Here is a 25,879-nt window from a genome sequence, read left to right on the forward strand (position 1 = left end):
GAGGATAGAAATTTTTAATATTAAAAACAACAAATAATATTCCTTTCCGGCCTTTCAGCTGGAAACAAAACGGGGACGAAGCGGTCCGCGGCAAAGAAGGATGCTATTCGGTGTCCTTCGGAAGGTTCTGGAAATGAGGCAGGGGGCTACTTAACCCCCTCGCACCGATAAGGGGGTCTAACTCTCGGAAGGCACAAATCTGGCAAGGGGGTGGGGCCTTCTAGGGCGGAGCCCAGTCCTGCCCCACCTACTTGGGGCGGGGCCAGTGGAAAGGGGTGGAGCCGTGGGGCCAAGGGGTGGAGCCTATGTGTCCAAAGGCAGGACAGAGACAGATAAAACGCTCAGTTCGTCTGAAGGCCGCAGGGATTCCCTGTAATTATTATAAATCCCACTGAACAATGCAGCCAAATTAGTCAAACACATCCAGAATTAGGTTTGGCACGTCCCCTCCCCTCAGCCACCAGTGGGGATGGGGGGAAAGGTGCCAGGCCCAGATTGGGAGGCCCCTGAAGATGGGAGTGGAGCCAGGGATGTGGGGAAGGAAGGGGCCTCCGTGGGGTACAATGCCACAGAGTCCCCCCGCCACAGCATCCAGCCTGGAGATGAACTATAATTCCAGGGGACCCCCAGATTCCAGCTGTAAACTGGCATCCTTTACACCAGGGGTGGCCAAACTGTGACTCTCCGGATGTCCATGGACTATAGTTACCAGTCTCCAATTAGACATACTGGCAGGGGGTTGTGGGAATTGTAGTCCATGACCAACTGGAGAGCCACAGCTTGGCCACCCCTGCAAAATCCATCTTGTTTTTCCGTCCCTCACAACTTTATACATTAGTGTGGGGGGAATACCAATTAAATGACGCCAGGACTAGGATCTGGGAGAGCTAGTTCAAATGTCCCACTCTACCATGGAAACTTGCTTGGTGACTCTGAGTCCATCACACTTGGGCCTCGCCTACCTCACAGGGTTGTCGTGCAGATGAAGAAAAGAGGAAGGGAGAACTGTGAACTTGGGAAGGTAAGATTAAAAAAAGCACCAGCTGACATTATGGTACTTGATGTATTTTTAAGTCCAAATGAGTAACCGGAATGGGTTTTCAAAATGGCAGGAAGAGACACACACCTGTTTTCCTACAGGGAGTCATAAATGTTGGGCTACTGGGCACCAAGGGTGCTCCTGTCCTGAACTTCCCAACTCTGCTGTCCCAGGCTGCAGTTTTCTTGTGGTGAAGCATGTGCCCTTCTCAGCTGCTCTCTCTGGACGGAAGCCACCACCTCACGCGAGACTTCCATGTGCCAGCGCATGTGCTTTTTCAAGGCGTTCTCGTAGACGTAGCGTTTGTCGCAGACACTGCACGTGTAGTGTGTTTTGCACTGCTCGGTTTGCCTCCCTCCCCGCTGGCTCTCCCCGGGCTTGTTGGCCTCAGGGTACTGGACCTCTCCCAAGCACAGGACGTCACAGTCTCCTTCCTTGTCACTCCTTGACTCTTCCTCGTCGCCAGATATGCTGCGCATGTAGTGTCTTTCGGGCTGCTTGGTTTGCCTCGCTCCCCGACGGCTCTCCCCTGACTTGTTGGCCTCAGGGTACTGGACGTCTCCCAAGCAGATGATGTCACAGTCTCCTTCCCTGTCCCCAGAGGCGGGTGTCGCTTGGGAATTGGCCTCATAGAGGCCGTGAGACTTGGACCACGGTTCCTGATCATTTAATTGGGGACAAGGCGAGGGAACGGGGGAGGCCTGCAACGGTACTATGGTCCTCTCTTCGGTGGCCAGCGGGTAGATTTTGGGCTCTTCTTCTCCACCACTTTCTGCTGTGGAAACACACGCATTATTTTCTCTCACACACTTCATAGAATCAGAGAATCATAGAGTTGGAAGGGGCCATGCAGGCCATCTAGTCCAACCCCCTGCTCACAAGTTTGCCTCACATGACGCGTTGGACAGTTCCCTCCCTCGCAAAAAAACACGCACAGACATATTGATACTCCCCCCCCATTTCCCCCCCCCACACACTTGTTGGTTTCCCAAGCTCCTCCTTGCTTCCACCCCCTCCCTCACCCGCAAACACAAACACACAGACACCCTTCTCCCCTCCCATTCCCCCCTTTACCTGTTGGTTTCCCAACCTCCCTCCCTCCCAAGCAAACATACAAATACACACTCCCTCCCTGCTCCCGTTTACCTGCTCCTCCGCCCCTGCCTCGGCCCCTGCAGGTCACACAATGGCTGCCTAGGGTCATGGGGCCTGTGCGGCTGCTGGCTGGGCCCTTCTGGAGTGCTCCGTGGGCGGGACTATGTCTGTCACGTCCTTCTACATTTCCATTTTACGAGGCGCGCCAGAAGATGTGTCCCACATCAATAACTCCCCATGCTACTCCACATTCCTAGAGCTTTCTCCCAGAAGAACATCCGTACAATTCCCCGCCCCCCTCTTTTTGTTTATTCAAGTCCCTCCTCAAAAACCCACCTTTTCCAGAAAGCCTTTGCCACACACCCTCAGTTCTCATTCTCTCCCCTTTACTGGAACCAATTCTGTCACTTCCCCCTCCCCACCGGGAATTTCTTCACTGTGGAATTTAACACCAAAAGCAATTTAGGGCAGGCACCCACTTCCTCGTTCTCTAAGAACGGAGTGGGTGCTGAGGAGAGCAACAAAGACGATCACAGGCCTGGAGAACAAGGCTACGAGGAAAGGCCAAGGGACCTGGGCATGTCCTGTCTGAAGTTTAAACCCATGTACGTATGGGTTATTTATGCTGTCTGCCGCCCCAAGACTGCCATCAGAGAGGGCACTGTGGGTGGGTGGGTTGTTGTGAGCTCCTGCATTCTGTAGGGCAGGGGTAATCAACCTGTAGTCCTCCAGATGTTCATGGACTACAATTCCCATGAGCCCCCGCCAAGAAATGCTGGCAGGGGCTCATTGGAATTGTAGTCCACGGACATCTGAAGGTCCACAGGTTGACTACCCCTGCTGTAGGGGGTAGGACTAGATGACCCTGGAGGTCCCTTCCAACTCTATGATTCTAGGGGTAATCTACAAGTCCAATATAAGGTTTAAGCTTATGTATACACCAAGCTTGTGGATGGGGCCAGCAACGATGACATCTTATCAGAGCCTCCCCACATTCCTCCTCTCCCTCCCCCCCATATGCAGTTTGTGGCTTTAAATTTTCATTTTTAGAAGAAGAAAAGTGGGGTTTTATACTCTGCTTTTCACTACCCATAGGAGCCTTCCCCTCCTCTCCCCACAACAGGCACCCTGTGCGGTAGGTGGGGCCGAGAGAGCTCTGACAGGACTGCTCAGTCAGAGCAGCAGTATCACGCCTGTGATGAGCCCAAGGCCACCCAGCTGGGGGAGAAGCGGGGAATCAAACCCAACTTGCCAGATTAGAAGCCGCCACTCTTAACCACTACACTGAGCCCGGCTCTGGATTCAAATCCTACTGCGACAGTACGTCCTTGGCTTTTAGAGGGTGTGTCCTATTTATGCCGTGCCGTACCCCACCCCAAGGCCTCCATTCGCGAGGGAGCCGGAGAGAAGTCTCAGAGTAAGTCAACAAATAAAATCAGCGTAGAGAGGAAAAAACGAAACACGGAGACCATACCCAGCTCCTGGAGCGACTTGGTGCACTGGTGGGTCCCAACAAACTGCACCTGGCAGGCTGCACACGCCTGGGCCGGCTCGGGAAGGATGTTCATCTGACCGGGCATCTTCAAGATGATTCTGCTGCCGGCGGGCATCGTGGCCGGATCCAGCAGCACCAAGCCCTGACTCCCAGCCCCGCCAGCTGGGTGTGAGCCCGACGGCTGGGGCGTCCTCGCGGGGGTCGTGACGGTCAACGGCTCAGAGGGCAAAACCATCAGGGGGGCAGTCATGGGGGGAGCGACCATCAAAACAGGGACGGCACCGGAAGCCCGGGAATGGGGCGGGAGCATCACCAGGCCCGGAGAACCTGACAAAGGGGCGGGAAGGGCCAAAGGTTTGGAGACGCTGAGGCCGGCGGCCACAGGCCCGCCCAGAGGCACGACTTGGAGGACGGTGACGGGGGGTTTTGGCTTCAGTGGCTTCTGAGCAACAGCGGACGGCTTGGCTCTTTTGCGGTCGCGAGCCGGGGGAGTGGGGGGTCTCAAAGGCCTCCTTTGGGAAGCGCTGACGCCTCGCCCGGCCAGAGGAGGAAGCTCCTTCGCGCTTGTCGTAGAGGCAGCATCCGAAGGCCGAGACGTATTTTGGGTCAAACCAGGAGGCCACGGCTGGCTTCCGACACGAGCTGCTGAGCCCGCAGGCCAGCTTGCCGCGACGCCTCCCGGGAACGCCGCGGGGGGCTTCTGGGTCGCCTGTCCGGGATGCGCGGCTTCGTGGGCCGTCGCCCGACAGAGATGCCCTTCCTTGTAGTCGACCCCGCACTGGGGGCAGGCGCGGAGGTGCAAGGCCCGGTGAAACTGGAACTTGAACTGGACCTGAAAGACCTCCCCGCAGTCTTCGCACACCAAGTTCCTGTGGCGCTGCACGTGCAGGCGGAGGTGCCGGCGTTTGGAGAAAGACTTGCTGCACTTTGGGCAGGGCCACAGGGCCTGGGGCCGGTGGGCCCCTTTGGCCCCCGTGTGGATCTTCATGTGGACCAGCAGTTCGACGCGGCTGCAGAAGGATCTGCGGCACTCCAGGCAGGCGAAGGGGCGGATGCCCAGGTGGCGGCGGAGGTGAGCGTCCAGGTGGTTCTTCACGAAGAAGGCTTTGGGGCAGCTGGGGCAGGCGTGAGGAGGCATGCCCATGTGCTTCAGCTGGTGCTTCTTGAGGTTGGACACGTCCGCGTAGCTCTGTCCGCAGGCGTGGCAGCCGTAGGGGCGCTCCCCCCGGTGGATCAGCAAATGCTTCCGCATGTTGCTGCTGTTGGAGAACTCCCGGTCGCACTCGGGGCACTGGTATCTCCGGGCGGCTTTTGGGCGTTTCTTCCTCGGCGGCTCGGCCTGCGGAGGCCCAGGGTCTGCCTCTGATTCTTCTTCCCTCTCTGCTTCGCTCTCCTCTCCCTTTCCTTCTTCGGCGTCTTCCTCTTCTTCTTCTTCTTCTTCTGCATCGGTCCCCTCCTTTCCAGGCACCCAGTCGTCCTCTGAACTGCCCTTTTCCTCCTCCTCCTCTTCTTCTTCTTCCTCCTCTACTTCCTCTTCCTCTTGAGGAATGTAACTGACCCGCTTGCTCCGGCGGAAGTTGTAGGGTTTGATGAGCTGCCCTTCCCCGGAGGAAGACGTCCCGGATGGTTTGCTGGATTGATCTGTAAGGAAACGGGGGTGGGTGGGTGGGGGGACACACAGACCTGGGGTTAGACCACTAGCCGGCAAAACACACACACACACTCAGAAACAGTTAAGCCAGATCCAGAGTGAAAACCCATGTGGCACTGTGGATGGAGCGCCAGACTATAGGTTTGGAGACCCAGATTCAAATCCCAGACTCCCACGGAAAGTTGCTGGACGATTTTGGGCCTCCCTTTTGGATTGATGTCAGGCAACTGCATCACCCCATTGTCCCCCCCCCCCCTAGCACATGGCCCTCTCCTTTCTTAATTGCCAATCTTCAATGCTTCTCAGTTACGTTGAAGTCGACTGTTATGACTATTATGAACGTTATGATCTGATCTTACTGTTAAAATAGTTTGAGGGATGCTGGAATGAATGGCTAAATATAAAATAAACATGTTTAGCATGTGTATCCATGTGGCAGCACTGGCCTGTTACTAGAAGATAACACTTGGTTTAAATTAATGTGGCCAAGCAGAGAGTGGCAAGCTGATCGCCACCTTTTAGGCCATTAGTTTTTAAAACAGTGTCTATTTTTGCAACGTTCAAATCATTTAGTTGTCCTGAAACTTCAATAAACCATTTGATTAGATAGATAGATAGATAGATAGATAGATAGATAGATAGATAGATAGATAGATAGATAGATAGATAGATAGATAGATAGATAGATAGATAGATAGATAGATAGATAGATAGATAGATAGATAAACCAAAACAATGAGACTGCTCCTGGCTGGGTGCCCATCTTCTGCCCTTCTGTGCTATCTTTTATGAACACCTTTCCCATCACCCGCTGGCAGATGTTTTAACTGGAGATATCGGGGATTGCAACTGGGACCTTCTGCATGCCAAGCAGATGTTCTACCACTGAGCTCCTTTTGGAGATATGGGCACCAGCACCGATTCCACATGTGACTACACCATAGCCCTGTAAAACGATAGCTTGTGCAGAGCTTGGTGGGCTGGTTAAGAGCAGCAACTTCTAATCTGGACAGCCGGGTCTGACTTCCCACTCCTCCGCCACATGCAGCTATCTAGGTGACCGTGGGCCAGTCACAGTTCTCTCAGAGCTCTCTCAGCCTCACCTCCCTCACAGGGTGTCTGTTGTGGGGAGAGGAAGGCGATTGTAAACCACCTTGAGACTCCTTCGGATAGTAAAAAGTGGGGTACAAAAATACCCAGCTCTTCTTCTAAAACGTTGGATTTTTAACTCCCTGCATGATGTATTTTTAGAAGCCAGCAGAAATAGACCTGATTTCTAAGAAATTTTCATTCTGAACCAAAATATCCCTGACCTCAGGGCTTTCCTGGACAATTCTGCCTCAAGAACCTCCATCCCATAAAAATATCAAAGCGCGTTTAAATATAACAGCGTCTCGGCCACGAAAACCCCTCCGATGCCCTTCAAAAGATCTAGTCCGACAACATCCAAGAGGATTCGATGCCAACCTCTGCCAAAACAGAGAGAAGAACCCCAGCTTTTTATAAAACCTACTTCCCCCCCCCCCTTGCACCTCAGACATAAAGTGAATGACTCACTGTCTTTGATTAGCTTCTTTTGTATATGTAAAAATAGATCCCTCGACCCAACCTGGTAGGAGGTTATGTTTTTTAGGCAGTCAAGAGATGTCTAGTTTTCTTGGGCCTCTGCGGGAGCCCGACAGGACGGCCCTCGTAGTGCAAGTCAAACCCGCTAGAGCAGAAAATAGCCTCCCTTTCACAGAAAGGCCAAGGATCAGGTTTTGTTTTGGGGGAAAAGTGCATAGATTTCTGGGGGGAGGAGGAAGGGTAAGCTGAAGAATAGCTGCAGACTGAACACGGGTGGTTCGCTTGATCCCTAGACCAGGGGTAGTCAACCTGTGGTCCTCCAGATGTTCACGGACTACAATTCCCATGAGCCCCTGCCAGCCAACGCTGGCAGGGGATCATGGGAATTGTAGTCCGTGAACATCTGGAATTGTGGTCCGTGAACATCTGGAAGACCACAGGTTGACTACCCCTGCCCTAGATGTCACTTTTAAGGGGGCTCTTGGCCCCCAGTCACCTTCAGAAATGGAAATTGGGCTAGGAATTTGGACAAAAGCTACTGCCGAGTGCTTTCCCTGCCTGTCTTGAAGTGGGTATGTGTAGGAGAGAAAAGTCCCTTCCAGAACGAATGGCACCACCAGGTTCATACCTCATAATGTTCGGAATGTGCAAGTTCTGCAGCCTGTATTGATTGAACAGAATATGGAGAATGTCCTGCAGGGGGCATTGCAGGAGAGGTGTATTTAGCATAGTTAAGACTGGGCACTTCCAGGTATTTTTTAAATAATCCCCTCCAGCTTCCTGATTGGCTCAGCTGGAGACTTCCTGCTCCTTTGAGCACAATTCCTCCCGGCCAACCTCCTGAACAGGAGGAAGGTTAATCAGTCCGTCAGTTAGGAATCTCTCCTTCCCTCTTTTTATATACGGTCCTTCTTTTTCTAAATAAAAGAATTAGCTCGGTGCTGCATGCCTCTTTAGACTCTGCCACCAATCATTAGGCTTGCTAACTTCCAGATAGGGCCAGGCAATCTCTCATAAATACACAAGAGAAGCCATGTTGGACACCAGGCCAGTGGCCCACCCAGTCCAACGCTCTGTCTAAAATCCTGGTGCCATCAGGAGGTCCAATCAGCAGGGCCAGAACTCCAGAAGCCCCCCCACTGTAATCCACCCCCCCCCCCAAGCACCAGGAATACAGAGCATCCCGGCCCCAGAGTGGTCCATCCGGGCCTGGAGGACCTCCGCTCCAGTCAGGGGTGCCAGCCTCCAAGTGTGACCTGGGGATCCCCTGGAATTCAAGCTCATCTCCAGACTAAAGAAATCAGTCCCCCTTGAAAGAATGGCTGCTTTAGAGGCTGGTCTCCATAGCATTAGGTCCCTTCCCACTCCAAATTCCACCTGCTCCTTGCTCTACTCCCTAAGTCTCCTTCCCGACCCCGACCCGGACATTTATCCAAATCCCTCTTGAAACTTCCCGTGCTTCTAGCTGCCCCTGCTTCCTGCTCCACGGGCCAATTACTGACTGAAATCAGTTCCCCTGGAGACATGTCCCGGTTGTAGTCCCTACAAACAGGGCTTTGCTCCTCCAGCCCTGTTGGTCAGTATGGCCCTCCCCGCAGAAACTCTCACCTAGACTCAGAAGCATAGAGTTGGGAGGGCTCTTGAGGGTCATCTAGTCCTCCCCCGCTTGCAGAATGCTTGAAATACCTGCCCACCCACAATGACCCCAACTCCATGCACAGACAATGCCCCCCTCCTCCAAAAAATACCAGAATCCCTGGCTTTTCTGGCCAGGAGGAAATTCAGCTGCCAACTCCCGAAGTGGTGATAGGTATTTCCCCAGGTATGCAAGAAAGGGCCACAAGAGCCAAGAATGGGCACAGTCCCTTCTGCCCACCCACCCACCCACAATCTGCCTGCGCTCACAAAATCAGCACTCCTGTCAGATGGCTGTGCTTTAAAACCTCCAGAGGAGAACCCACCGCCTCCCGAGGAAGCCTGTTCCACTGTGGAACCATCCTAATCATCAGGAACTTCTTCCATTCCCACCCTCAAACACACCAAATTCCTTCCTGCTCATTCTTCATCCCTTCTCTCTGGATATGGATGCTCAGCTTTGTCCCCTCCCAGCTGGGGAGAAGAGGATCACAGGTTTGGAGCAGCTCCTGCCCAAACCAGCTGGACTCTCCCTCCACCCTCCAAAATCCATTTTCCCTGGGTGACAGCTGGCCTCAGCTCTCTTCTTGTTCCTGCTTGGCTAGTGCTGGAACCAAGGCGAGGCGCAGTCAGCAGAATAAAAAAAAAACCCGAAAAGTGCCAGGTGCGGTTCTTTCTTCCCTGGCGACCTCTCTGCTGGCCCTTCCATCTGATACGGCTGCCCCAGTGGGACTGCAGTGCCGTTGCCATGATCTCCTGGTCCCTCGGCCTCTCCCGTCTGCAATCTGCAAAATGGGGATAATTATCCCCGCTTAATTGAGGCGTTGCGAGGATTATCGAAGCCTTTGGGAAGCGTTTTGGAGGCTCCAAACGCACTAGTTAAACCAGGCGTGTAAAAATAGCTCCATTCGCTAAGGTTATGCATGCGTGCGTGGTACTGTAACGAGATCAAAGCTCCGAGGATAAAAAAGATGCCAAGCATGGAGGAAAAGGGGCAGAAATCAGCACATGGCTTGCACATGGCTTGGGCATGTGCAATGGTTTCCGCCGTCCGGGCAAGAAATGGAGTGCGCGATGGGTCCGTGAGTATCCAAACGCCCCATGAAAGGATTAGTTAGTAATCCGCGGATTTATGAAAAAAAATTGCTCCTCAGCTAAGACATCTCATGACTGCTGACACTTCAACAGCTGAGAACATGTTCACAGGTACATGGTCAAAGAGTTGTCATTTAAGGAATGGATTACAGGGTCTGGCTAAATTAACAGTATGCATATGTTTAAAGAAGAAGAAGGGTTGGTATTTTATACCCTGCTTTTCTCTACCTGAAGGAGTCTCAAAGTGGCTTACATTTGCCTTCCCTTTCCTCTCCCCACAACAGACACCCTGTGAGGTGGGTGAGGCTGAGAGAGCCCTGAGATTACTGAAGAAGAAGAGTTCGTTCTTATATGCCGCTTTTCTCTACCAGAAGGAGTCTCAAAGCGGCTTACATTCGCCTTCCCTTTCCTCTCCCCACAACAGACACCCTGTGAGGGAGGTGAGGCTGAGAGAGCCCTGAGATTACTGAAGAAGAAGATGAGTTGGTTCTTCTATGCCTGATATTCCTGCTCAGTCAGAACAGTTTTATAAGCGCCGTGGCGAGCCCAAGGTCACCCAGCTGGCTGCATGTGGGGGAGTGCAGAATCCGGCATGCCAGATTAGAAGTCCGCACTCCTAACCACTACACCAAACTGTGTAGCATCTTAGAAACCAAGAAGATTTAGTGGGTAGAAGCTTTCATTTATTTATATATATTGGAATTTATATATATCGGAATTTATATTCTGCCTTCTCTTTGGAAACTCCTGGAATAAAATCTAGCTCCTGTAACGTTTTGCCATTTCTGAGACACCACTGCCTTGTGCATCCAGGCAAGTAGAAAAATAACGTGCTGAATTCTAGCCTGTCCTTCTTCTTGCGGTGCTACCTTTCTGCTTGTGGGGAGGGAGTTGTTTTTCTTTAACAAAATAAACCCACTGAAAAGTGCAGCTGTCCCTTCCTACAGTGGGAGGCGATACAATCCCCAGACTCTGGATTCTACCACCTCCTTCCTCTGGGTTTGGAGAGCAGGTCACTGTTTCTCGATACCTGGACTTCAAGTCGGCTTCACAAGCCTAGCCCATCTTCAATGCCACCAAGCCAGAAAACATATATGAAGTAGAAAGCCTTGGCTCACCTGTTTCAGGTAGCTCGCAGCTGCACCAACGACGTTGCGTACTGCCAGTCCTGGAGGCCTGACTTTGGAGATTTCTCTGTGGCCTCTTCCTTGGCAGGACAGCAGCTTCTTCCTCCTTGCTGGAGCTTGAAGGAGTTCTGGATTCTGCCTGGAGCTCCTCCCCAGTGGCTTCTGCTTCGCCACCAACGCTCAAGATTTCATAGGGTTTCTTCAAAGCAGGTGGCCTTCCCTTAGCCAGCCTGGTCAAGGCTCTGGCATGACTGGTAAGCGTTCCCAGGTAAGCAGGGCTCTTGTCCTTCACTCTGACAGAGGTGGCTGCATCTCGTGGCTGGCTGGCTGCTGGCTCGGTGGCTGCCCACGTTCTCTGCACTTCTAGTTCCTTAAGGTACTCTGGAAAACAAAAGGCCTGCCAAGTGTCATGACTGAACAGCCATACGGTAATCATAGAATCATAGGGTTGGAAGGGACCTCCTGGGTCATCCAGTCCAACCCCCTGCACTATGCAGGACACTCACATCCCATTCGCTCATCTACTGTAACCTGCCACCCCCTTGAACCCCTCTACTCAGACCGGCAGCAGCTCTCCAAGGTCTTAGGACTTTCATATCACCTATTACCTAACTGGTCTTTTAACTGGAGATGCTGGTGGTTGGGACCCTCCGCATGCCAAGAAGAGGCCCTGACACTGAGCTGCATCTCCTCTCCTTAAGTATAAGAGATATAGATACTGAATCATACTGAATCATACTGAAGGGACCTCCTGGGTCATCTAGCCCAACCCGCTGCACTATCATAGAATCCTAGAGTTGGAAGGGACCTCCTGGGTCATCTATTCCAACCCCCTGCACTATGCAGGACACTCACATCCCTATCGCTCATCCACTGTCACCTGCCACCCCCTTCAGCCTTCACAGAATCAGCCTCTTCATCAGATGGCCATCCAGCCTCTTTTTAAAGATATCCAAAGATGGAGATAGTTTAAACAAGCAAATCAGGTTTTGGGGGGGTTTTTTGTCCCACTGCTTTGAGGGATTATCAAAAAGCTGAAGGTAAACACCCGGAAATCTCACCCAGTCTTCTTCAGTCTGAGAACTTCCGTCTTGACAAATCATATTTGCTTACCGCGGTAATGCATATTCATAGAAAAAAAAATTACAAATCTTATCTTTTTCTCCATCATGTAATTCCTATCTAGATGAGCGATTGGTGCTTAACTAAATACGAGGCAATCAACCCAGTGCAAACAAGCCAATCGGCATGCACACAGGAGTCACGTCGGGATACAGTGAGATAAGAAGGCCAATCTCAGCTCTTAACCTCTATTAAAAAGCAATTAATCTAACTTTTCTGCAACGGTTTCAATTAACTTTCCAGGATGAAAGGAACTTGGGAGTCAGCGGAGTTCACGGGCAGTTGAAAAGTGCTCGAAATCTCGGTTAACTTGCAAACCTGGCCAGAAGTTAGTGATGTAACAGCTACAGCTGCAATCAGCAGGTAAGGAATTCTACTTGGAAGCAGTGCTCTCCTGGAGCCAGCTTGGTGCAGTGGTTGAGAGCAGCGGCTTCTAATCTGGAGCTGGATTTGATTCCCAGCTCCTCCCCATGCAGCCAGCTGGGTGACCCTGGGCCCGTAACAGGCCTGATAGTGCAGTTCTCACAAAGTAGTAACATCAGGGCTCACTCAGCCCCACCTCCCTCACAGGGTGTATGTTGTGGGGAGAGAAAAGGAAGGAGATTGTAAATTGCTTTGAGACTCCTTTGGGTATCTAGTCCAACCCCCTGCTCAACGCAGGATCAGCCCTAAGCATCCTAAAGCATCCAAGAAAAGTGTGTATCCAACCTTTGCTTGAAGACTGCCAGTGAGGGGGAGCTCACCACCTCCTTAGGCAGCCTATTCCACTGCTGAACTACTCTGACTGTGAAAATTTTTTCCTGATATCTAGCCTATATCGTTGTACTTGTAGTTTAAACCCTTTACTGCGTGTCCTCTCCTCTGCAGCCAATGGAAACAGCATCCTGCCCTCCTCCAAGTGACAACCTTTAAATTACTTAAAGAGGGCTATCATGTCCCCTCTCAACCTCCTTTTCTCCGGGCTGAACATTCCCAAGTCCCTCAACCTATCTTCATAGGGCTTGGTCCCTTGGCCCCAGGTAGAGTTTTTCTCAGGTAGAGAAAAACAGGGTATAAGCATCAACCCCAGAATGGTACAAATGGTACAAATCCTTACATGGTACAGTGGCTGGAATGGCACAAGAACCACACAAAGACCCAGAGTAAACCCTCCCCTGAGAAACAGGAAGCTCACCAGGTGATCCCTGAGCCAGGCACATGTCAGCCTAACCTACCCCACAGGGTTGTTGTGAGGATAAAATGGCAGGGGTCGGATGGGAAAGGGAACCCCTTACAGGCTGGAGTGAACTCACTGAAGAAAGGACAAGATAAAATGCCGACTGTCATTAATACATAACGGGGAATGACTTTCGTAGCCTTTTAAGCCGATGTACAAAATAATATATGGGCACTAGATCTGTCATCCAAGACAGTGAAGGGCCTTCCGACAACTCTTTCCCCGCCAGACACTAAGCCAAGATTTGACTGATCACACCGAGTCACTCTCCGTCACTGCGGTGACAAGCCTCACCTTGCAGGGCTTCCTGCTCCGCTAGCTCTTCGTTGTAGCTGGGATCTTCCCGGAGGGCTTCATCGTTCAGGTCCAGTGGGTGTCCCAAATGCCACTTGCCTAGGAGACGGACACAGAGTAAGGAGAAACTCTCCGTTATTTACCAGTTTAAGGCACGATGAATTCCAAAAACGCTTACAGGCTCAAAAAGGTTGGCCTTGAAACCCAGGGATTCTCCAACCTTTTGGGGCCTGCTAGCATCTTTGGAGTGGTGGGTGCAGTCACAAAATGGCTGCCACAATAGGCGGAGCCAAATACAGAAAAGTCAGAGATAGGTTTGATATAAAACTCCAATAGTGCTTTTTTAACATTTCAGGGAAGAAGTTCTGTTTAAGAGGATGCCTGTTAAGGATCTGCACAGCCAATCAGAAGCTGTGAGGCCATGGTCCGCTAGTTTGTGTCCTTGACATTTCGGCAGTAACTGTGGCTGGCATCTTTAGTGGTAGGACAAGGCAGGATGGAAATCTCTCTGTGCCAAAAAGTATAGAATGTGAGCAGTTGCTGGGTATTTTATTTGTTCCGGGGGAATGGGACGCATCACACTCCTGTCTTATCTTGGCGTCTCCCAAGAGATGGACTGGAACTAAGAAGCACTTTCCCTGTGTCTGGGTGAAGTTCATTAGCAAGTCCATTAGGAAACTGTTTCTTATGTCTGAGTGGAGTTCATTAGAAAATCCAGTAGTAAAATTCTTCCCTATCTTATCTGATGAATGGTTGTGAAGTGCTTTTAGAGCCCCATTTTTTTTTAAATTCAGGGGTTTTCTTAGGGAAGCTGGAAGCTGAGTTTAGCTGATTTTCAGACTCTGTTTTGTTGACACTGTATCAGTGTTTCACAGTTTTATAGTCATTGCACATGCGAATCAAGATTTCATGTTAACTGCTCAAGTTCCCTTCACAAGTAGGTTACAGTGGTTTTTAAAAGACAGTTGAATTGCCAGTTTCCCCAAGCAGGTCAAAGATCTGTATCCCCCCCACCCCCCACCCCCATACACACACTCCCATGGGACAACTTACTGATCCAAGGAATCTCTGGACGGCTGTCCTCCTTCACATCCACAAAACAGTTCTCCCAGAATTCCATGAGGGCTTTAATTTCTCTCTCCGTCTCCTCTAACAGCTCGTCCAATACTGTCCAGTTTTCTTCTAGAGCCATCCGAGGAATGGATTCACAGTCTTTGGAGTGGCCCCAGAGACAAAGGAAGGGAAAACAGGGATATGTGAGAATTCTGAGATCATCCAATTAACTGGTTTTATTATGGGGGGTAAAGAAAAGATTTCTGCGTCCATAGGAACCAGGTCATCTGCTGTCTTTATCCCATATGGTCCTCTGTGGAAGCCTGTCCAACCTCTGAGTGGCCTTACTGTTGGAATGCAATCAGCAAGTAATTTGTAAAAAGGCCTACCTCGTAGGACTGTTTGCTGTAAACACAAGGTTGTGGTTGTGTGCTCAGGAGAGACACCCAGTGGCTTCAGGAGGAAAACTGCAGCTAACTCCAAAGGCATGTCTGAGCATAGAATCATAGAATCACAGGATCATAAGAGCAGGAAGGTACCTCCAAGGTCATCTAGTCCAACCCCCTGCAGAATGCAGGAAGTTCATAACTACCTGCCCACCCACAGTTACCACAATTCCATGTAGGGATGATGCCCCCCCCCTTTTAAAAAACCCTGGTTAGTCTCATCTGGAGGAAATTCACCATCTGGCCCCAACGAGGGGAATTTTCAGTGACTCCCCTAGAGTCTTTTGTGCTCCTATGCCCCTGTAGTTGTCTTTCCTGCTGGGCTTGCTGCTGAGTAAGCTGCAGACTCCTTTAAGCCACCCCTCCTTCAGCCTGTAGGAGCAGGCTGTCTTGTTTGCAACCAGCTTAAGTTTTGCGGGACCTCGTTTAGCAAGGCTGGCTAATCAGAGAGAATGATATACCTGTATATATATCTACATCTACATGATATACCTGTATATATATCTAAGTTGTTACAGTTTTACATCTCTGTTCCTGTGCCTCGTTTTGGAGCTCTGCCTCATTCATTCAAGGTAACCTGTTTTTACTGCAACCGCTCCTGATGGGCAACTTTTAGCAAGTTGGGAGTCGTCTTTTAGCAAGTTTTAGCAAGTGGAACCTTTTAGCAAGTTGGGAGTCTCTCTCTTTCTTTTTATTTATTGGTTGACCTTTGCCTGACCTGTCAGACCTGCTACCACGTCTAGGGCCCATGCAAAAGTTTATTGAGAATTCCCAAAATCACAATATTTATCAATTCCTGGAGTCTTACAGAGGTACTGATCCTGGGAAGCCACTGATAAAACAAACTGGACTCAGATGTCCAGGGTTGCCTTCCATTTTGGATCCCTTTTCTTTCTGCCCTGAAGTTGCAGCTGACTTATAGTGACCCCACAGAGCAGGGGTGGCCAAACTGTGGCTCTCCAGACGTCCATGGACTCCAATTCCCATGAGCCCCTGCCAGCCCCTGGTGTAGGGGTTAGGAGTGGCGGCTCCTAATCTGGTGAGCCGGGATTGATTCCCCACTTCCACACAAGCAGCCAGCTGGGTGACCTTGGGCTCGTCCCAGTCCTGTTAGAGCTGTTCTCACAGAGCAATTCTGTCAGGGCTCTCCCAGCCTCACCTACCTCACAAGGTGTCTGTTGCGGGGGGAGGAAAGGTGATTGTACACCACTCTGAGACTTCTGGTAGAGAAAGTGGCACATAAAAACAAACTCTTCTTCTTCAGTCTATGTGGGCCTAACCTTGACCCTAATCTGGAAACGTGTCAATACAGACTGGTATTCCCATACCTATGAGAGCCTGTGGCCAGTATTGTATTATTATTATTATATATAAGGATTTGTCACTGATGAAAGAACCTCACTGAAAACGGACATTACCTGGATTCCGTTTTGACAGAAGTCCTACAGAATAAACAGATAAGGAAAACTACAAAAATTACACTTTTCTTTCTTTTATGAATATATTTATTGTATTGCCATTGGATAGGTCTTTTTCTCTCTGTTTGGCCTAATCTGGAAATTACAATTGGTCTAAGAGAACTGCTGTAACAGGACTGTGACTGGACCCATCTGGCAGCACGTGGAGGAGGAGAGGGGAATCAAACCAGGCTCTCCAGATTAGAGTACACTGCTTGTAACCACTGCACCAGGCTGGTTAACGCTGCTTTTCCACCCACCTTCAGGACCGCAAGGCCACCAACAATCGAGGAGACAACAATTTTCTGGCCCTTGGCTTCCTCCGCTGTCCCCAGATCGTCCTCCCACTTGGAAATGGTCCCAGTGCCCCCATAGAGGCTCAGAACCTCTTCCACCGCATGGGATCCCTGACTGGTGCCCAGCAGGGCTTCCCCTGGTATGAAGAGTGGGTGGGAGGGGGGAAATGTTTCTCACCCTCAAGACATGGAGAACGATCTGAGGCATCTGCTGGACCCTTCGGCAACTGGGTCGTCTTAGGGGGAGGCTGCCCCACGGTGGATAAGTTGATGCTTTCAACTAGACTGCTGAGCTTCACCAGGAAGGTGCTGGACAGAGGCAGAACTGTTCCAAGAGAAAAGATATGCATATTCAGGAGCAAAGAGACTGACATCAGCGGCATCATTTCCCACGTTATATCCCTGTCCCTCCTGCCTTCTTTCCAAGGAGTAAAGAGTGGCGTACGTGGTTGCTGCCTTCCACTGATTTTCTTTACAGCAACCCTGCAAGGAAGGCTAGGGTTGCCAGCTCTAGGTTGGGAGATTTTGGGGAGCATCTGTTTTCGCCAGGGAGACTGATCATTGGCTCGAGAGCGACTGTAATATCAGATCTCCAGCCACCACCTGAATTTTGGCAGCCCCACTGAAGTTACCCAGTGGGGCAATGAGCAGGGGTGGCCAAACTGTGTCTCTCCAATAGACTACAATTCCCAATGGACTACAATTCCCATGAGCCCCTTCTGGACTAGAGGGGCCACTGGCCTGATCCAGCAGGGCTCCTCTGATGTCCAATCTCTAGCATCTCCAAGGATCTCTGATGACAGGTGCTGAAAAATACCCCTTCCTAGAATAAGTCACAAATCCTCACAAAAAGGAGATACACACGTCCTTCTGCTGGAGTCACAATGAGTGATCATGCCACAGTAGCAAACTCTTCATAGACTCTTTAAGGGTGTATCTTTACCTGGAGGCATGGCTGCTTCCAATGGGGTTTGAGGCATGGTCACCAGCTGGTGGGGCGACGGATCATCCTGGGAGCCTGTAATCATCAAACATCATTAGCGAACCCATATGAGGAGGAGAAGATGATGAAAAGTTGGTTCTTATATGCCGCTTTTCTCTACCCGAAGGAGTCTCAAAGCGGCTTCCATTCGCCTTCCCTTTCCTCTCCCCACAACAGACACCCTGTGAGGGAGGGGAGGCTGAGAGAGTTCTGGCAGGACTGCTCTGTGAGAAGAGCTCTATCAGGGCTGTGAATAGCCCAAGGTCACCCAGCTGGCTGCACGTGGGGGAGTGGGGAATCAAACCCATCTCGCCAGATTAGAAGCTGCCGCTCCTAACCACTAGATGCTAACAGGGGTAAGTCAAACGGCGGCTCTCCAGATGTCCATGGACTACAATTCCCATGAGCCCCTGCCAGCGTTCGCTGGCAGGGGCTCATGGGAATTGTAGTCCATGGACATCTGGAGGGCCGCCGTTTGACTACCCCTGTGCTAAAACATGCTGGACCCGCAGAAGGGCACAGGTGAATGGCAAACTCTCTTGCGCCTCGGAACAGAGCAAGCTACAACCCAAAGTACATGGTGGGGGGCACATCCGACCCATGGAAGCCTCCAGACGTTCCACAGTGTCATTTAGGAACAACCCCCTGCTGGGCTGGAAAGCAACGCAATTGAGGAACAGTGCAAGAACCGAAAGAACAAGAACCAAAAGTCCAGGAACACCTGAAAATATTGTTACTATTATTTATTATTATTTAATTTTTAGACCGCCCTTCTCCAAATAGGTTTCAGGGCGGTTTACAACATAAAACACAATAAAATCCCCATAAAAACCCCGATTTACATCAACAGGTCACATAAAACAAATAAGCGGCGGTGTTCACAATTCTAATCATATTATATATTACAATACTATTTTTGCGTTCTATGAAAAAAATTTTTGCTCCATATAGACCAAATTTTAATCAGGACCCCTCCCCCCCCGGTCAGTGGTGTCCCGCTTTACCAATGTTAAAATCTGCTCACCTTACCCCAGGTTGAGAACCACTGGCTTACCTGCTGTCACCTGTTCCTGCACAGGGATTAGATAGATTACTACAGGACAAGTCTCCCAATGGCTACTATCCATGGTGACAGAGGGAACCTCCACAGTCAGAGGCACTGGTCTGATCCAGCTGGGCTCTTCCAGTGTTATTATGAAGTCAGCAGAAGGTTTCAGCACACAAAGGGGGATTTTCTTGTTCTGCAGTGGCAAGTCCTTAAGCACCTTAGAGAAAGCAAAACAGCAGGAAATGTGCTCATTTCAAGGCATCACATGATGCCTTGAATAAATCTTTGTTGGTCTTAAAGGTGCTACTGGACTCTGGTTTTATTGCACTGCACAATACTGCCTGTCATATCGTTATCTGGTTCATAGAACCTGGTTCATAGAAACACAGAGTTGGAAGGGACCTCCTGGGTCATCTAGTCCACCCCCCTGCACAATGCAGGCTCGAAGAGGGGATACAGTGTAAGCACGCCCTCCCCTCAGGCCCCTGCCTGTGTCCCTACACAGACTGACAAGTCACTGTTTCATGTCAAGCTACTGACTGTATGAAGGGTATGAAGCATTTGTTTGTTTGACCCTCATGATGGAACCAGCCTGCTTTTGTCTTGCAGGCCGTTTGTCCTTGCCCACCCCATTCCAGCTGGTTGCCAACCCCAGGCAGGTGCCACCACCTGGCTAAAGTCCAGGGTTGCAGCTGGGAAAGCCAGGACCCCTAGCTGCCTCTTCCACCCCTGTGAGGCCTTGCCTCTGCAGTCTCCCACAACTCCAGCACCTCAACACTGTGGGGCAGGGGTAGTCAACCTGTGGTCCTCCAGATGTCCATGGACTACAGTTCCCACGAGCCCCTGCCAGCGTTTGCTGGCAGGGGCTCGTGGGAACTGTAGTCCATGGACATCTGGAGGACCACAGGTTGACTACCCCTGCTGTGGGGGATGAGCTACTGCAAGGGTTCACCAATCTGGGTCTTCCCTTTGCATTCCCACTAGAGTTTCTGAGACAGGAGAGCACGACGTGGATCAGAACACCATGGTCCGTTTCCAATTTATAAAAGATTATATTATTATTAAAAGAACGAGATTTTTAAAAGCAGAGCTTTATAGCCCAGCACAGAGTTAAGCAAAAGAGACTGAAAGAAGCTGGATGAAACACAACTCTTCTGTCCCTCTGCTAAACAGACCCTACACCTGATGTTAAATACAGGGCAGGCACCTCTGCTTAAAGAGGTTCCAAAATCACATTGCATTGCTCCCATGTCCAAGATGGCTGCTCACCTCTTCTCCCAGGAGCAGGTTCCTTCTCTGATGATCAGCAGACCAAAGGCCAACATCCAAAAAACCCCCAAAAGACCCTCCTGCTTGTGATCAGGATCAGCTATATTTTTCTGCCCCCTCCCACAGGAAGCCGCTCACCTAGGAATTCTGGGGAGAAGCTCCCCCCACCCACCCATTCTAGGTACCTGCTTCCTGGCCAGGTCAATTAACATGTGAAAGGGAAGGTGAATAGAGGCTTAGCAGACCCTCCCCTCCCCCCAGCCCAGAGGAAAAAAACTACCTTTTTACAATAGCAAGGGGGGCATTTTATCAAACACCCCCCTGCAAAACCTTGCCTCAGAATGTTCCAGGTCTCACTTCCACCCAGAAAAATGGCCTTTCTCAAGCTGCACCTTTACAATGCTGGAGAAGGGTATTGCTTCCTTGCAGCAGAAAACAGCAAGAGCCCAGAAGCACCTTAAAGACTAAGAAAATTTGTGGCAGGTCTGTAGATCTTCAGATGTCTGGATGCAGAGAACAGTGGTTAATAAATCGAATACTACTACTAATAATAATACAACGTGAGCAGTGGCTCATGACTGCTCATCCCCTGCCATTGATTTTGTTAATCTGTAAGGTGTTCCTGGACAAAGTGGTCACTGTATCTCCAAAAGGTGCTAGGAAAAGTATGGAGGACCATAATGATTAGGGGTTTGGAGTATCTGCCTTAGGAGGAAAGGCCAAAGAGTCTTGGACTTTTCAGTTTAGGAAAGAAGATGATTTTTGGGGGGAGGGGGATTTATAGAGTGTTTTTATATGACGCATGGGGTGAAGGGAGTTGACAAAGAAATTCCAGAACGCAAGGGCACCCCATGAAGCTGATGGGCAGTAGGTTCAGGACGACAAAAGGAAAGATTACTTTACAAAGAGAGCGATTCAAAAGTGGCGTTTGTTGCCAGAGGATGCCGTGATGGCCACAGGACAAGGCAGCTTTAAAAGGGGATGAGATACATCCCTGGAGGAGAAGTCTCTCAATGGTGGCTTGCTGTGGTGACTAAGGGGAGTCTCCACATGCAGAGGCACTAAGCCTCTGAATCCCAGAGCCAGGAGGCAACATCATAGAATCATACAATCATAGAATCATAGAGTTGGAAGGGACCTCCTGGGTCATCTAGTCCAACCCCCTGCACTATGCAGGACACTCACATCCCAATCGCTCATCCACTGTCACCCACCACCCCCTTGAGCCTTCACAGAATCAGCCTCTCCGTCAGATGGCTATCCAGCCTCTGTTTAAAAATCTCCAAAGATGGAGAACCCACCACCTCCCGAGGAGGGATGTATCTGCACCAGCTTCTATAAAATGTTGGTGGTTGTACTTGGTCTGAGATACAGTTCACCAGCCTGAAACTGAAATCCTTTTAGCTTTTAACAGCGCATAAAAAGAGCACCCTTTTAAGTTTACAATGGATGGTTTAAGAAATACCAAGCATGTCCCTTGAAAACTTTAAATGTTTACAAGGGGGCTTTTAAGCCACGATTTCTCCTTGAAGACCTTAGTGGCAGCACAAAAGCCTCTGGGGAGGGCGGTATATAAGTATGATAAATAAATAATAAAATAAAAGAGAAGCTTGCAGCTTCCCAAGCATTTCTCCTCCAGTAGGAAGCACAGGGCTGTTTTCATGTTAGGGCTGAGTCACCCAGATCTCGGTGATTTTAAAAGGAGACATTTAAATTAAGTGGGAACAGTCTGAAGCAAAGGGATGAACATTCCACACGTAAGGTTGGCGTTTCTTGTAACAAAAAGCTGACTAGGATTTTTTTCACTTACGCTTCTTTCGTCTGAAGGCGCAGATCGCAGGCAGGCTCTCAGCCTGCAGGCAGGAAGGCTCCTGGGATTCAGTCTCCTTCCAGCTTTCCCAGCTGTTACAGCCTGATCTTAACGGTATTCAGAATTGAAGGCCCCCTCCCCTATTTCCTAGCATTTGTATTTTTCTTTTACTTTCCCTTTGTAGAATGGACTCTATGGCAGGGGTAGTCAAACTGTGGCTCTCGAAACGCACATGGACTGCATTTCCCATGAGCCTCGGCATCTCAAGCAGCAAACGGACTGCAATTCCCATGAGCCTCCGGCAGGGGCTTGTGGGAATTGTAGTCCATGGACATCTAAAGCAACAGATTCAAATGAGTAGCCGTGTTGGTCTGTAGATCAAGCCCTGCCTGCTCCTTAGAAGGCCAGATCCTGAAGATGAAACTCAAATCCTTTGGCCACCTCATGGGAAGGAGGGACTCCCTGGAGAAGAGCCTAATGCTGGGAGCGATCGAGGGCAAAAGAAGAAGGGGACGACAGAGAATGAGGTGGCTGGATGGAGCCACTGAAGCAGTCGGTGCAAACTTAAAGGGACTCCGGGGAATGGTAGAGGACAGGAAGGGCTGGAGGATCATTGTCCATGGGGTCGCGATGGGTCGGACATGACTTCGCACCTAACAACAAGCACAATAAAACCAGAGTCCAGTGGCACCTTTAAGACCAACAAAGATTTATTCAAGGCATGAGCTTTCGAGGGCAAGCACTCTTTGTCAGACTGTGAACTGACCATCGTAACAGTATGAATGTGTGTGTGTGTGTATTCCTACTGTTACGATGGTCAGTTCACAGTCTGACGAAGAGTGCTTGCCCTCGAAAGCTCACACCTTGAATAAATCTTTGTCAGTCTTAAAGGTGCCCCTGGACTCTGATTTTATAGAGCAACAGAGTTTAGCCACCCCTGCTCTACGGCCTTCTCATCCCCAAATCTCTCAGTGTTTCCTAGCCTGGATCTTGCAACCCCCTCAAAAAAAAAACAACCCACGAGTGAGCAGGGGAGGACAAACCTACAGAACAAGCCAATATATCTCATGCTGGGCCTTCCTTTTTTCCTCCTCTCTTCAGTTTTCCCTAGCAGACACCTTCCAAAGTAAAAAGATTTTTTTAAACCCCTCATTGCCTCAACAGGGTATTCACGCACACATCCCCCCCCCCCAAATTCTGACCTCAGGTCCAGCACTAAAACAACATAAGATATGTTCCCTACTTCAGCCAAGTCTCATAAAACTTACTCTCACTAGCGTTGCCAGGTCTGGGTTGGGAAAATACATGACGTTTTGGGGGGTGGAATCCAAGGAGGGCAGGATATAGGGAGGGGAGGCACTTCATTGGGGTGCACTGGAATCTCCTTCCCAAAGGGCCATTTTCTCCAAGGGATCTGATCTCGGACACCTGAAAACTAGCTGCAATCGTGGGAGATCTGCAGTCACCGCCCTGGAGAGGGCAGCCCTCCTTCCCAGGTTAGAAGCAGCCTTAAAACAACTTGGAAAGATAAAGCCTTTCATGAAAAGCCTGGCTCCCACTAAACCTGTAAACACAACAAGGTATGGGAAAGGACAGGCCAAAAACACAGTCATATACACAAAACCTCTTGTAGAGCCTCTTGTGGCATAGAGTGGTAAAGCAGCAGACATGCAGTCTGAAGCTCTGACCATGAGGCTGGGAGTTCAAGGTTGACTCAGCCTTCCATCCTTCCGAGGTCGGTCAAATGAGTACCCAGCTTGCTGGGGGGTAAACGGTCATGACTGGAGAAGGCACTGGCAAACCACCCCGTATAGAGTCTGCCACGAAAACGCTGGAGGGCGTCACCCCAAGGGTCAGACATGACCCGGTGCTTGCACAGGGGATACCTTTACCTTTATACACAAAACAGCCCTCCTTCTTCAAGGCCAGGTCACAACTCATACACACCGGTTTGGTTCCCTCAAACCCGGTTTAGTTATGCTTCACGTCCAAGAAAATAATCCGGTACAAAGCTTAATTCCCAACAAAACTGCTCTCTTCCTTTCTCGTCTTTCATTCGGCTGTTGGATAGCCCAGATTTCAACTCCAAAAGCCTAACGGCCCTTCCTGACGTCTCGCAGGGGCATAGGGGATCCTCCACTGGGCTTCTAATGTACGGACAACGACGCTTTTCATTCCTCCAAGAACCTAAATGTCTTTCCAAAACATGTGGCGGCATAATAATGAAAAAGAATTTCCCCGTTCTTATGGGAAACACAACTAAGCTGGCTTGGAAATCATTGCAACCTGGCCTTTAAGAACAGACAGTTGCTTTGTGTATATTATTATTGTTGTTGTTTGTTTGTTTATTTGGCTGAAAGTGTCGGGCAGGCTTGACGAAACAGTTCTGGGGAACCTGAAAGTACGGGTGCCATCCTCCAGGCGGGATCTGGGGACCCCCCCCCCTGGAATTACAGCTCATCCCCCAGACTGCAGAGACCAGTCCCCTTGGAGGGCAGGGGTACTTGGGAGGGTGGGCTCTGTAACAGAGGTCCTTCTGCTTCCCAGGCTCCACCCCCACCCCCCAAACCTCCAGGACTTTCCCAACCTGGAGGTGGCAACCGCCCCCCCCCCCCCCTGTCCCTACCTGAAAGCTCAGCACGGCCAGTCTCCAACACCCCTTTGCCGTCTCCCAGATCCAGCCAGGTTCCCGCCGCCTGGGAGATCCTCCAGGCAGACACCCAGAGCTTGATTTTGCCGCCACCCCCACCCCCCGCCGCCAGCTGATCTCCTTTGTCGCGCTCCAGCTCCTCCCCTCCCTTCCCGAAATCTCGCGCGGTTCTCCGTTGTCTCTCCGGCCAACCCGGCCATGGCTGCCGCCCCTCGCCAAAGCATGCAGGGTCTTTCCAATCTCGCGCTGGGGGCTGTGCGCTCCTTTCAGTCGGGGTTCCCAAGTCCCTCCGGGAGACGGGGGGTGGGGAGTAAAGTTGACAGATCCACGTTGGAGTTTTGTTTTTTGGGGGGAGCCTAGGGGAGGCAGGGACACCAAGCCAGCAGGGGTAGTCAAACTGCGGCCCTCCAGATGTCCATGGACTACAATTCCCATGAGCCCCAGCCAGCGTTTGCTGGCTGGGGCTCATGGGAATTGTAGTCCATGGACATCTGGAGGGCCGCAGTTTGACTACCCCTGGTGTAGGGGTTAAGAGCTGCAGATTTTAATTTATTTATTTAGATTTCTATACTGCCCATTTCTTTGCAGCTGTGAGCGGTTTACACAAAACATTATCACTTACATGAAACATTATGCAGACTATAACATCAAAACAACTTTCAAAAAACATCAAAAGATTACAAAACCACAATCATAATCTTGAAAGCTGGGTTTGATTCTTCACTCCTCCACATGCAGACAGCTGGGTGAATTTGGCCCAGTCACAGTCCTGATAGTGCTGTTCTGACCGAGCAGTAATATCAGTAATTGAGCGGGAATATCAGGGCTCTCTCAGTCCCACCTTCACAGGGTGTCTGTTGTGGGGAGAGGAAAGGGAAGGCGATTGGAAGCCCCTTTGAGACTCCTTCAGGGTAGAGAAAAACGGCACATAAAACCCAACTCTTCTTCAGTTTCACCAGGGGAGCTGATCCCTGTAGTCTGGAGGTGAGCTGTAATTCTGGAGGATCCCCAGGCTCCACCTGTAAACTGGCATCCCACCATTCCATCCCATATCAACTTATTCCTACACAATCTCGAGCGTAACAAAGTTTGAGTCCGGTGACACCTCTCAGACCCACAGAGTTTCATTCCAGATAGACAAGCCAGAATTCCAGATAGACAAGCCAGAATTAAACGGCCAGAATTAAACTTTGTTGGTCTTCAAGGTGTCCCCGAACTCCAACTTTGTCCTGCTGCTTCAGACCAACGTGGCGACCCACCTAAATCTATAACCCCGCCACCCCGAAGCGAATGAATGCTCCATTTCCCCAGGAGAAAGAAAATGAACTCACCTCTTCTGCCACTGAGAGCTTGCAGGAAACTCCGAGCGGATGGCGTCCCCTTCCGCGTGTGAACTGGGCGCCTGGTGGGTCTTTCCTGTGAAACAGGAAAACAGTGAAGGAGGATGGGATCTCTGCAGACCTCATTGCAATCTATCTCTCTGTGGAGGGGGAGGTGTAGGAAGGAGCAGATGAGCATTAACTGCTTCCTCAA

The 25,879-nt window shown here is 50.4% G+C and overlaps 1 protein-coding gene across 4 annotated transcripts; it reads right to left on the reverse strand.

Annotated features, from left to right (window-relative positions):
* On the reverse strand, window positions 1-25,879 carry LOC143830578 (uncharacterized). Of its 4 annotated transcripts, none has more exons than XM_077323269.1 (9): window positions 25,678-25,834; window positions 18,624-18,834; window positions 17,531-17,605; window positions 16,766-16,912; window positions 14,389-14,547; window positions 13,336-13,434; window positions 10,695-11,084; window positions 3,609-5,270; window positions 1-1,811 (listed from the first exon to the last, which is right to left on the reverse strand). In XM_077323269.1, exons 1-9 carry the CDS (start codon window positions 25,810-25,812, stop codon window positions 1,159-1,161), a joined length of 3,531 nt encoding a protein of 1,176 aa, XP_077179384.1. In that variant the 5' UTR covers window positions 25,813-25,834; the 3' UTR covers window positions 1-1,158. The 4 variants fall into 4 exon arrangements, with proteins under 4 accessions (XP_077179384.1, XP_077179377.1, XP_077179405.1 ...); XM_077323262.1 differs by having other exon boundaries at window positions 1-1,814; window positions 25,678-25,832; XM_077323290.1 differs by lacking the exon at window positions 25,678-25,834 and adding an exon at window positions 21,697-22,356 and having other exon boundaries at window positions 1-1,814.

Source organism: Paroedura picta, chromosome 1 (assembly GCF_049243985.1).
Source record: "Paroedura picta isolate Pp20150507F chromosome 1, Ppicta_v3.0, whole genome shotgun sequence".
In the NCBI taxonomy this organism is placed as follows: domain Eukaryota; kingdom Metazoa; phylum Chordata; class Lepidosauria; order Squamata; family Gekkonidae; genus Paroedura; species Paroedura picta.